General features: G+C 36.8%; 1 protein-coding gene across 3 annotated transcripts; it reads left to right on the plus strand.

The window, feature by feature from the left end:
* The first annotated feature begins 18 nt into the window (after positions 1-18).
* LOC124221206 (cytoplasmic aconitate hydratase) lies at positions 19-13,538 on the plus strand. 3 transcript variants are annotated; one of them, XM_046630967.1, is made up of 16 exons: positions 19-170; positions 1,130-1,222; positions 1,320-1,486; positions 2,342-2,487; positions 2,807-2,876; positions 3,049-3,372; positions 3,530-3,701; positions 3,797-4,014; positions 10,400-10,559; positions 10,661-10,881; positions 11,110-11,266; positions 11,472-11,707; positions 11,792-11,928; positions 12,035-12,182; positions 12,606-12,772; positions 12,955-13,538. In XM_046630967.1, exons 1-16 carry the CDS (start codon positions 164-166, stop codon positions 13,205-13,207), a joined length of 2,676 nt encoding a protein of 891 aa, XP_046486923.1. In that variant the 5' UTR covers positions 19-163; the 3' UTR covers positions 13,208-13,538. The 3 variants fall into 3 exon arrangements, with proteins under 3 accessions (XP_046486923.1, XP_046486921.1, XP_046486922.2); XM_046630965.1 differs by lacking the exon at positions 19-170 and adding an exon at positions 216-240; XM_046630966.2 differs by lacking the exon at positions 19-170 and adding an exon at positions 340-370.
* The last annotated feature ends 99 nt before the right edge of the window (positions 13,539-13,637 follow it).

A 13,637-nucleotide genomic window follows, 5' to 3' on the forward strand; every position in this document is an offset into this window, starting at 1 on the left:
GTGCGCGCGAATGGTGCGTAGATATGACACACATCGAGATTCACGATAGCGTCGCGACGTCGACAGTTCGACGCTAGGCGGTCCCAGCGCAACATCCAGCCGTCGGGTTGCCGTCGTGTTGCGCTCTGCAGTCCTGGTGAACGTGACTTTTCGATTGCCAGTCATGGCTGGTGAGTTGCAGTACGATAATTTGTTTACCGCTTTGCAGTTGGCCTAATTTTCATAGAAATATGCTGACAGGTGACGGCACGGGTGGATAATATTTGCTACACGCCTAGTAACCTTGGGAAAATATTCGCTCACGTTGAAACATTTTTATCTCTTACGAAACGACGAGCATAAAAATTAATATTCATGGATATCGCTGATGGTGATCAAGAAAAAATATTTCTCTCCACTCCTATTTTCTTTCATTGCAACAATGGATAGTTTATCGTATTTCGGTGTACTTTATCTTCACTCATGTTGCTCATGTTAATCGTTATTACAGTTAAACGAAATAAATTAGCCTCTTTCATTTGTTAATAACTTTGAGCTGCATGGCTGGTATGTTAGTCGTTTGTCGATTGCCACATCATCGACATATTGTAGAAAATTCTTTTTCCGCGTGACATGTGTCAATAAAATGTTAATGAAATTCTTTCCTGTATTATGCTGAGGTGTATACAATTTTTCACCCAGTTATCAAAAGATTTCCATTTAATTGCGAAGCGTCGACCTGTTGAGCTTTTAAGATCGCAGAAACGTCACGTACCTAAGTCGTCATCAAGCTATGGTGTTGTCGTTAGTAAATAACTTACTTTCTACATATGGAATGAATCACATTATCTCTATTTTCCAACTGAATCTGTAATTTTCTCTTCTTAATCTTCAATTCAATACTTTCTGAAGTTACTTTTTTTTGTAAGATACTTGAAGGTTTGTGAATTCACTACATCGAATATTCAAGATGTATCGTCAATTGCATTCGACCAAAAGTCAAGCCTGAATCGTTGAATAAGATTGTATTTAAGAATCGTACCTTCGCAACATTCAAATACAACTGGACACCGAGTCTGCGTCATGAATACTTAATTGTTACATAATCCACAAGTATGTCAACATTATACTCATGTATTTATGATTCTAGGGGAAAATCCGTACAAACGTTTATTGAAGACGATTGAGATCGGAGGAATAGATTGCCAATATTATGATGTCGCCAGCTTTGGTGATAAATATGGTACGGCCTTTGTTTGTTATCATATTTAATATAAAACTTCGTTTTAACATGCAATATCACAATTTTTGTAATAATTTTCATTCAATATTATCAACAGATAAGTTACCCTTTTCCATAAGGGTTCTACTGGAAAGTGCAGTTAGGAACTGTGATGAATTTCAAGTAAAAAAGACAGACGTAGAAAAAATTCTGAAATGGGAGACAAACCAAAAAGTTCCAGAGGGGGTCGAGGTCGCCTTCAAACCAGCCAGGGTTATTCTACAGGTAATGAAGTACATTTTTCTTTAATCATTAACTGCACAAATATGAATTCAAAGACTCTAAAATAGTTGTGTCAGTTTTTGGGTATAAAAGTTTATTCAAGAAATGAATTAAAACTCTCTGATACTTTGTATTATTGTGTATATTATTACTGGTTAAGTAACACGTCTACAAATATACATCCTCAACACTTATCTACGAGAAAAATATCATTGCATCATTATGTAATAAATCAGAAAAACGTGGCTAAGTTTACTGATAAAAAATGTGAATGCTTTATCACAGGCCAAAGGTCATATTGTTTCAGCTTCATAGTTGCCGCTTAATTCTTGAACCATGTGAAATCTTTCGAGTAATTTCCCATGATAGCTACATCAATTGCTAAAAATTCGTTCTTACAATCTTTAATCGCTTAACTAGTTATAAATACTCTATTTTCATAGGCTAAATATATTTATCTGATTGAAATTTGCGTTCAGTCGCACAAATCACATTTATTATATAAAAATGGAATTTTATTGAAATCTAATTTCTCATTCAAGGAATTTGATTTTATAAGTTAATACATTTTCTTCTGGGTATGTGAATTATTGTAGTTTTACACCTTAGTTGTAGCTCGATAATATGCACAGTACAAAAGTACTTAATATCAGATTCAGGAATGTTATCTGTTCAGAAATCTATTACCAAAACTTGTTTGTACAAGATTAAGTTTTAAGTGGAGTGAGGTACAGAAGATACCATACGAAATTAAATATGGGTAACTAGCTTTAGTCTGACAGTCTTAATATTGACCAGTGTTTAAAATAGGAAATAATATTTGCAATTTTCAAGGGTTTTTAATTAAAAATTTTTCAGGATTTTACTGGAGTACCGGCAGTGGTCGATTTTGCTGCAATGAGAGATGCGGTGAAAAGCCTTGGAGGTGATCCTGATAAAATAAATCCAATCTGTCCGTCAGATCTTGTTATTGACCATTCCGTACAAGTTGATTTCACCAGAGGGTAAATGTTACTGTAAAATTAACGATTTTGGGTTTAAACAAAGTTGAGAAGTTAATGATGGCTTGATGACAAAAAATTATCATTAAAAATTATAGACGAACCAGCATTTTTCTATTCAATGTAATACAAAAATTTTTAAATGCAGTATGCTTATCAACAAGAGAATTTTTTATTTATTTGTGAATAATTAAAATAATTGGTATTCGTTACGAATTGATTAATTTATTTTTTCACATATCCAAAATAAAATTTTTATTTAGTGTTAATTAAAATTGTAGTTATGCATCCAAATTTGAATATACAAATTTCTCATTTCCAGTGATGACTCTTTGAAGAAGAATGAAGAACTCGAGTTTGAGAGAAACAAAGAGAGATTCATGTTCTTAAAAGTAAGTTGTACAGACCCATGAATTTCAGGCTCATTCAAGTAAAAAAAATAAATAAATGATAATTGCAGATTTTGAATATTATCTAAATCTCAGTACCTATAAGTAGTCAATAATTTAAAGTCTCCACATCATCTGGCACTGTTAACAATAGTTTTTAATTTCCAAAATCCAGTGGGGTGCGAAGGCTTTTAAGAACATGCTGATAGTTCCACCTGGAAGTGGAATTGTACATCAAGTGAATCTTGAATACTTGGCAAGAGTTGTTTTCAACAACGACGGTGTTCTCTACCCAGACAGCGTTGTTGGAACAGATTCTCACACAACAATGATCAACGGCCTTGGAGTTCTGGGTTGGGGTGTTGGCGGCATTGAAGCAGAGGCTGTTATGCTTGGCCAAGCAATATCCATGCTCCTCCCAAAAGTTGTTGGCTATAAACTCGAAGGGATCTTGAACCAATATGTCACATCTACAGACCTTGTACTTACAATTACCAAGGTAAGTTTAGAACGTAAAATTTTGCCTGCGCTTTCCTTCTTAGCATTATCTAATCTCAGTAACCGGAATTTCTCTCTGACTCTAATCCTCAAATTTCAAAGTTACGTGATTTACGGTCAAAACCATATTTACTTTGCTGACTATTTATGGCTACTAGAACTTACGTCAACTTGGAGTCGTCGGGAAATTCGTTGAATTCTTTGGTCCCGGGGTAGCGGAATTAAGCATTGCCGACAGAGCTACGATATCGAACATGTGTCCAGAGTATGGAGCCACGGTTGGATTTTTCGCCGTCGATCAACAAAGTTTATCATATCTCAGACAGACAAGTGAGCTACATTTTTCAATTTATCGTTGTGTTGGTTCTGTTAGAACCCTATTGTTATTTAACGATTAATTTTTCAATATACCCCGCACCCTACAGGTCGTTCGGAGAAACACGTTACTTACATAGAAGAATATCTAAGGACGGTGAAGATGCTGAGAAATTACAACGATCCCAGCCAGGATCCAGTCTTTTCGGAAGTAGTGACTCTCGATTTAGCCACAGTCGTCTCGAGCGTAAGCGGACCGAAAAGGCCGCACGATCGCGTTTCCGTTTCCGACATGAAAAACGATTTTCTGAGCTGTCTATCTGCTAAGGTAAGATAGTGATTAAGGGATTGCGTGTAACTGGAATGAGTGACGCATAAATTTTTGCCATGTTGATAACTCGAGCAAATAACGACAAAGCAAAGTACAAATCTTCGGAAAAATGATGTAAACATTTTGTGACCAGTAGAACTCGGTAAACGGGAACAACGAGTAGATATGTCGCAGATTTCGAGTATCTGAAATTCAGGCGCCGTCGATGATGAAGCAGCACTTACGTGGGACAAACATAACCCAGTGACGAATCAAAAATATCGTCAAACGGAGTTATGTTCGTCCCATATCGTACTTTGTTAACTGAATTGAAAGCTAGAAAAAGAAAGCGGGTGTGGAAAATTTTATAAATGGGCGATTAATACAGAAACAAAAGTTCTCTGTTATTGTTATCATACAAGTAGAGATGATGATTGTTGGACAGAGGATGCGCAGGTAACTACCACTGTGATATGATAATTTTATCAACACAAATCACCGCAAGAGTCCCTTCGAATCACAATATCCTATGGTAATAAAATTTTCGTGCATTTCCGTGATCAAGCATTATTAGTCACATTGTCATTTTCCGTATAAGATCGAATTACTTACAGACGGCGAATTGTGCTTCAGCCTGATCACTCCGCGTACGTGTTAATTTTCAGTTTCTCGCTCGTTCGTTGCAATCTCTCGGTGTTATGTCACATACGTTTTGCCTTGCTGATCTAGCTTTATGATCCTTTCATTCACCATACAGTTAGATCACCAAAGAAAAATATACGGGACGATCATTTCTTGCGTTCTGCCGTTGATTCCCTAAGTGCTGCCTTATTAGATTCCGATGACGATGCGTTCTCTAGTCGATGGAGACGAGTATTTTGATCTAGTCACGAGCTCAACAATCCGTGTCACTAGATCGATACTGCGCCTCCAGCAGCGAGATACGATTATTTAAATTATTCATAATAATTGAACCGCGCAATATTCTTTACCATTAATCCTGATTCTTCGACTTATGAATAAATATTGTTGATTATGGACTGCCATAGGATGAATCCTACCCGGTGAGGTTTCAACTATATCCACTACCGGATGAGAATTCATCCGACATCAGCCGTTCAAGCTGTGCGTAATCGTACGAATTAAAACAATGACAAAATTTTTACTGTACTCGATATTAGCCGAAGTTTAGAATCGGACGAAATGAAAATCGAGGAAATATTCAAAATGAATTATTCTAAAGTAACTCGTTAGAGATGTTGAAAAATTTGCAAATATTCGTCAAATCGTAGTCTTCTTACCTCTAGTAGCAGGACGACGTGTGTTTGAATAATGGAAAAATTCGTGGGTATTTCAATATTGAAGATTCACAGCCCAATCCTTATGCCTAAAGCAACCGAAACACTGCGCCAGCAAACCAAAGACTGAGTTGAATTTTACGCCGAGGAGATTAGAAGTTCACAGTGCAACAAGGAACTTGCAACTAATAGCCTTGCTTGGCCGGCGGGCCTTATTTATACACGTCCACCCTCCCCCCACCACCAAACTGACCGTCGGTCACCACCCCCGGTCGCAACTTTTCCGAGAAATATTGAAAAATCGGCAACACCATTGGCCCAGGTATACCCAGGTATACGCTGCGGCCAACCACGAGTCTCCTTGCCATATTTTCTCCTTCCCTTAAGCGGGCTTCGCAAAGTGTACAAGAAATGATTTGTCTGTACTCTGCTTTAATTTTGTACACGAAAAATAAATTTTTATGTAAAAGTCGCGTGAAAGTTATATCGGGATTAAATTATTTCAATTCTCGAATCACCTCAATTTTTTCATACTCGTAACACGAATCAATTACGATTATTCACATTTCCCTATTAATTAATTAAACTAGTGTAAATTCAATTCGTATTGAGTAGCGTAAAAGTCTTTTAATCGTCGCACGTATCATGTGTAATAATTAACGAAGCATACATGCTTGTTTTCTGCATTAGAAAAACAGGCCAATATATTTATTGATAGTTTAGAAGAAAACCTCGCGGTGATTTGTCAGTACGTGCATCATTCATCTGATATAATCGAGCGACAGTAAGAGCTCGCAATACGACGCTGTTAATGTTTGTTAAAAAATGATTGAATAGAAATCGATGGATGTATGTACACACGTTATACCTACAACCAATGACCACAAAACGTTATACAAAATAAAAACGTATACACAGCGGCGATTGTTTCGTCCGACGAAGAGTTTAAACATTAACTCATCCGCGGTTCGTCTTCAGCTGCGATTATCGCTGCTTCGTGCAAGTATGCCTTGTGTGTTATCGGTATCACTAAATATATTCTGCCGATTGAGGAAAGAAAACGTTGGAGTAGCGAGATAATATCGTTCGTAAATAATTGAAAAACAAGATAAAATCCAATTCTTAAATACAATGTCATGCCGTGTACGCTGGAAACTTTTATCTCGGTCCTATCAGAAATTTTCTTTTTTCAGAAGAACAAGAAACGAAAAAACTATCGCTTACATATTTCCTATGCGTTGAACGACACGTTATAGCTTTACGTTTCCATTTCGTACATCTTGAACTCGTTATATTATACTCATAATACAAAAGCGCGTTCGATTTACTAAAAGTAACTGGTAATGGACGGACTCATTATGCGATCGCCGTCAGGAATTGTGTCGCCTCGGGCATTTGAATTTTGTAATTTTTCAATTGTTCTTACAACACATCGCCTTAATATGCGTGTTTCGTTACGCTGTGGTGGTGAAAATCCGTTAAGTGGGTGACCTGGTCGAATTCGACGTTGACGTATCTCAAATGCAAAAAATGGCTGAACGGCCTTATTCCTTACGCAATTCCGAATAACAAAATTCCAATATTGAGATATGTGAACTTTGATGTTTGAAGATATCCACGTCAACATCGAAATCTACCAACGATAAGCCACCCCCTTAATACCGTTGCCTCTGCGTGTTCAGTAAATTTGGTATTACAGCTGCGGTTGGAAATCGGCAAGAACTTCTTTTCTTCGTCCGGAAATGTATATTTGAACCGTTCGACGTGTACCCTCCCCCAGCAGGCGGTTAGTATGGCTCGTCGCTTCAAGATCTTGGCAGAAAAGCGATAAGTTTGATGCCGGTTTTAAACCAATTTATATCGTACGTATCCGCTTCTGTTGTTTTTATCTCAAGTTCTAACCGACTTCCCGTCACGATTAATCACACACGTCGAACGTAAGATTTGAACAAAAATTTTCCAATAATGAATATAACAGTAAATTTGAGTCATGAAAAGGGACAAACATTTGATGAAATAATTGCCCTTGGTGAATCATCCTTGCTTTGAAATAATTTCGAAAATAACATTAGTCACTGGATTTGCAAACATCGAAGTATATTACCCGAATCATAAAGGTAGAATAATTTGTACCAGCAATCCCAGACACAATGCTTGCTGTTTGTTTGGAATAGCTGTAAAATTTAACGAAAATATTTGGGGCCGGACGGTCGCGACAATCCGGTTGTAAAATCAACGCTTTGCCTGTATCGTATAATTAATATTTCTAACATGATTTCTAAAAACGAGGGTCTCGAAAATTCCCCGAAAAAAATGTACGTAAAACTGTACTGCAGGTCTGGTAAATTTCCGATGGTCCGGAGCAGCTGTCGGGTTTGCAACCCCGGAATGTGAAACTTGTAAAATGCGCTCGTCTTTGTTGTAAATATTCTTGTAGGAACAATGTGTTGTTCTACGTACCCGGGAAAACCAAGGTCGAAAGTCGAAAGCCTGCAGATGGTTAAACGGTGGAATTCGAGCGTATCACAATCGGTGATTTTCGGTTTTGCAATAAATTTGTACCTTCAAATGATTTGCAATGAAAATTTCGAGGATGTTTGAAAAATTGTGCGAACTGTCCGCTTCTGGGTATTCATACTGCGATTTTAAATGCGTTGAAAATCCAATTTACACGCCGCGTCAAACGTTTTTCGGTAATATATAACTTCTTGCCCGGGGCATTGAAAAATATTTTCCTAGAAAGTGCAGCCGTACTGCTATATACCTACATCGTAACTGTAAGTTGGGAGTTTGAGCAAGGGCGTCGTAAATTGATGGTGCGCTTTCCTCATTTTCAAAAGCACTTACCTGCAAAAATTGAAATAACCATAGACTGTTGAAATTCTACACGCGGCTAACGGCAGAAACGAGAAAATACGCGATGTTTAAGATAAATTTATCGCTTCACAAAATACGTCGTTGATTATTAAGTGTAAAAATCCGACACGATGCTTCGGGATCGCGGACAAACGAGAACTGCAGTAATAACTGCATAATTAACTGAGAATCATACGTGAGCTCTCACACGCGCCTTGGCAAATTGCTGATATGACATCCTTCTTATTTTGCATTGCCTATGCAATTTCTATTGTTATACTCACATACTGTACGGATATGCACGTTCAGCCATTCTCTCGTTATTTCTTTCTCTTTCGTCGTATCTGCCTATAAGTACTTTGAAATTTAAGGGACTCTGCAGTATATCTGCTATCGATTGACGCAATTTTCAAAAACTGTAAGAAAATGCAGATTCACTCATGGCATGATTACGTATTTTTTGAAAAAAATAAAATTTTCGAAACGCAGACTTTCTAAAAATTATTACGTAATATTTAAAGACAATACAGGGTTTACGTATGACAAATGTCTTCGAAAAATCTTTTGGCAGTTCTCAAATGTAACTGTTATTTCTTCTTAAACCCTAGAATTTTCCACAGGACGAATTTTGTACACAGGTATACGAGTGCTGTACATCCATAAAGGCTTTAAGTAAGACCGTCTGAAATTTCGAGACAATTGAGTACAGTATGGGCGACGAGGATTGCTGATCGTCTACTTACGATTAGACCGTAGGTATAGAAAGGACCTTAGAAATTGCAAGGCATTCGAAAATTCCATGCGCCTTCCGGGAAGTACCGTATTACCCTGTGTACCTACTTGCGAGGAATTTTACAACTCGTCTTACGCTTGTAAACTGAATTTCGGTTTTTGCAACGAAATGTAAATGCAAATTTTTGAAGCGCGAAGTCGGTGTAATTAGCACGGTGATTAAAGACTTTGAAGATCATATCGATTACTTCATTAGTTCTAAAATTCGAATGGACGAAAATAGTTCCGTTTAATATAACGTTATGCACTTCTCCGGCGGAATATGCATGCATACCTATATATATATATATATATATAAATATATTTGTAATATCGCTATATATATATACATATATATGTACATAGTGATTAGCAGATACATAATATGCTAATCGCATCGAAAATTTTTCAAGCTGATTTCTGGACGTCGCCGCACGTCTCTCCTTCAGTCATTAGTCGCTCGACCGCAATCGTTTCTACGAAACTAATAATTAGCTCATATCCTGCTGGCATTATAGAAATATAGATATATCCACGTACTTATGCATCCAGGCTATTATACTCCTCTGTCACATTTTCTTTTGTGTCTTTTCTTGATTATTATATTGTATTTTCTTAATTTTATGAGCTGTGAGGTATAGTCGTTAAACACCTTTTTTCAAACCTTAACAATTATATTAGCAATTAGTGAGATTTTTAACTTTGAGAACCATTGTTAACAAATATTTTGATCACCTAGCTGGATAGCGATGTGATGATTTTTTTTTCCTTGAATCGAACAGTTTTAAAAATATATAATCACAACGTACGTCCGAAAATTGACTTATCTTCACGATGATTGAAATTTTTCAGTCATTGTATCGGAGGAAGAAAAGACGCAATGTATATTCTACTGTAAGGGTATGCATGTGTGAAGTATTTCTAAATATATGAACATGCTATAACGTTGAATCGAATTCTGAATTTGTTGCATTAAATTCGTGCTTTGCATCAGGACGTTCACCTCGGCTCTTTGCTCAAGAATGGTCTATTTCAACGTTTGCGCACAACGCACATCAGGCTGACCACGCGAACTTGTACGATTCAGCAAATTTTGCTTTTCAGGGCAATGATCCAGTCATTTCATGAGGTCAACCACTTTTTCTGCAGCTCTGTCGAGTCGAAATTCTTCCATGTAAATAATCAGTTCGCAACTTTCCATCGCTAAATTTAAACATTAGCAATTTATAACACATAAATAATGTTTTGTAATCATTTCCTGTGAACTCATTGCTCCTGTCATGGATTTTCATGACTTCCACAGTGGCTGGTAATTCAAAGAAAAAAAAAATTTTCTTTAAAATGGAAATTTAAAATAGAAATTTAAAATAATGCAGTCAGGATTTACTGCGTGAAAATTCTAAAGATTACGTACAACACGATAAAGTCGTGGTTTCTTGAACCGTTTATTGAATTTGTTTGTGTTTTGTCCTTTTCAGATCGGGTTCAAAGGTTTCGGTTTGAAGCCTGAGAAATTGAAGACAGAGGGTAAATTTCAATTCGAAGGTAAAGATTACACACTGAATCATGGGTCGGTCGTAATCGCGGCCATCACCAGCTGCACAAACACGAGTAATCCGAGCGTTATGCTTGGCGCTGGTAAGTAATATGCCTATATTATAATCATGATGAAAATAATATAAATAAATAAATCAGCTCGATAGGCTGATTAATCCAATCTTGTCCGTTTCATTCTTCAGGTCTTCTTGCCAAAAAAGCCGTCGAAGCCGGCCTTACCGTAGCTCCGTACATAAAAACCTCGTTGTCTCCCGGCTCTGGCGTTGTTACTTATTATCTCAAAGAAAGTGGCGTGATTCCAAGTCTGATGCAATTAGGGTTTGATGTAGTCGGCTATGGATGTATGACTTGTATCGGAAACAGCGGCCCGCTTCCGGACTCCATGGTAGACGCTATTGAGAAGGTAATTGAGTTACTCGATTTTTTTCATGATTTTCATTTACACGTTCTTCCGTTTAATCAATCAATATTATGCGTCGAACAAAATTACGTTATCGAACATGAAAACGAAATAGTGTTCGATTGGGGATTTTTTATTATTCGCTCTTTGTATATTTTTACGTACTGAAAAATATTGCAATTTTAGTGTAAAGTTGAAGTTTTATTTGTTGATAATTTTATTTCCTTTCAGAACGAACTTGTCTGTTGCGGTGTTCTATCTGGAAATCGTAATTTCGAAGGCAGGATTCATCCAAATACTAGAGCAAATTATTTGGCCTCGCCTCTGTTAGTAATTGCTTATGCAATTGCGGGGACAGTTATTATCGACTTTGACACAGAGCCTCTTGGTGAGTATTGATTAGTAAATCAAACAGCTATCGAATATTTGAAATTTATAATGAAATAAGCAGAAGTGATACAGAGCATGTTTAATGATTAAACGTTGAAGGATAATTATTCCGTTGTTCGTCTTTCCTTTGAAAGCATCTTACTTTCTACCTTTTCGTTAATATTATCGGGCCAAAAAGTCAACAACTATTTTTCTGTACACAGGACGCAGAGCGGATGGGAAAGAAATATTCTTGCGAGACATATGGCCAACGCGAGCAGAGATTCAAACCATTGAACAGAAACACGTGATTCCAGCAATGTTCACGGAGGTTTATAGCAAAATCGAAAAGGGCAGCGGAAGCTGGTCCAGTCTTCAAGCACCCGAAGGCAAACTGTATCCCTGGGATGCGGAATCAACGTACATAAAACATCCACCGTACTTCGAGGGACTTACAAAAGTGAGGATTATTATTAAATTAATCAAAATTTTCTCATAAATCAGTGCTTTAGTAATTTTTTTCTTGGCGGTCTGTTATTTGTAGGAACTTCCGCCTGCAAGGCCCATTCGAAGAGCTCGCGTACTACTTAATCTTGGGGATTCGGTAACAACAGATCACATCAGCCCAGCTGGAAGCATCGCAAGGAATTCACCGGCAGCAAGATATCTTGCTAAGCGAGGGTACATTTTACTTTCTATCGGCACTAAAATCGTGTTTTACCAAAAATTACTGACGTCAATCCTTTATACAAACATGACGAATGTTCACCATCTTTTTTTATTTCAGATTAAAACCTAAAGAATTCAATTCTTATGGTTCACGACGTGGTAACGACGCTGTCATGGCACGTGGAACATTTGCGAATATTCGTTTAGTTAATAAATTTATTGGCAAAGCTGGACCTCGCACTATATACATTCCGACTAATGAAGAGGTGAGTGATGGTCTAGTATTTGTAACGTTTATTTATTATTCTAATTGTTACAATGGTGTACAATGATGAATTCATTATGCAATTTAATAACATACAGCAGAACCTCGATTATCCGAATTAATTGCGTCCAAGCATAGTTCGGATAATCGAAAGTTCGAATAACTGAAAAGCAATACATATGACATAAATTTTAATCGACAAACAGTTTATATTAGACATCTAAATACATATTAAATCTCTTTTAAACATCGAATGCTTATTTTATTGGTAGAAGCGGCGCTATGAGTAGGATAACGATGGAAGATGAAAAACGCGCAACAATGTATATTTCGCGCCAACAATTAATTTTTTGACCCCAAGTTCGGATAATCGAAGTTTTACTCTAGCGGCAATTGATTACACCTCTTATTTTTTATTTCACAGATGGACATTTTTGATGCGGCTGAAAAATACGTCAATGACGGTGTACCACTTATAGCGTTAGTTGGTAAGGAGTATGGATCTGGTTCCTCTAGGGACTGGGCAGCCAAGGGTCCTTTCCTCCAAGGTATACGAGCTGTTATAGCAGAGTCGTACGAGAGAATACATAGGTACGTTGGCCAACCAAACGCGTAAAACTTATTGCTTGAAGACACGAAACGAAAAATCGTTCAAAATTTTTTTAAAGCTTCTACAAAAAATAAAGAAAACTTCTGTAGTACACCAGTAAAAAGGATTAAGAACTTCTAAAATATACGTAGACTTTCTTAGTAAAAATATTCAACTTTCGCAGGTCCAATCTTGTTGGGATGGGTATAATTCCACTGCAATATTTACCTGGCCAGACTGCGGACTCCTTGGGATTAACGGGACTTGAGTTATATGACATAATTATTCCCACGGATTGTCGTCCTGGGCAAACAATAACCGTAACTACAGATGATGGGAAACGCTTTGACGTTATCGTACGATTTGATACCGAGGTGGATTTGACATACTTCAAACATGGTGGAATACTCAACTACATGATTAGAACGATGGTTTGACGTGGATATTGCGTAATCGGATCTTATCGAAATATGTTAATTCCATGATTTACTGAATAATATTTACTTAAGAATTGAAACATACATACATGCATTAAAAGTGTGTAAGGAATTAAGGTATTAATTGGGTCAATATACAATGTATAATACAAGTGGCTTAATCGGCTAAATACTGAAATTTTTCTTATTTACGAATGTTGAAGTGTATGAACTTATAAAACGAAATGTAACATGACATGTGAATCGAACAATTTGGTTTGTATAAAAATAATGAATTATGTTGACACATCTTTACTGTTGGACTTGTGAATAAAATAAATTGAGAAATTTATCAGATCTTTCATTTGCATGAAAATTCAAGACTGATAATTTAGGTATGGATTCCATGTGGTTCTTATTCATTAGCTGAATCATTTCGCTGGTGTGACAG

The sequence above is a fragment of the Neodiprion pinetum genome, chromosome 6 (genome assembly GCF_021155775.2).
Source record: "Neodiprion pinetum isolate iyNeoPine1 chromosome 6, iyNeoPine1.2, whole genome shotgun sequence".
In the NCBI taxonomy this organism is placed as follows: domain Eukaryota; kingdom Metazoa; phylum Arthropoda; class Insecta; order Hymenoptera; family Diprionidae; genus Neodiprion; species Neodiprion pinetum.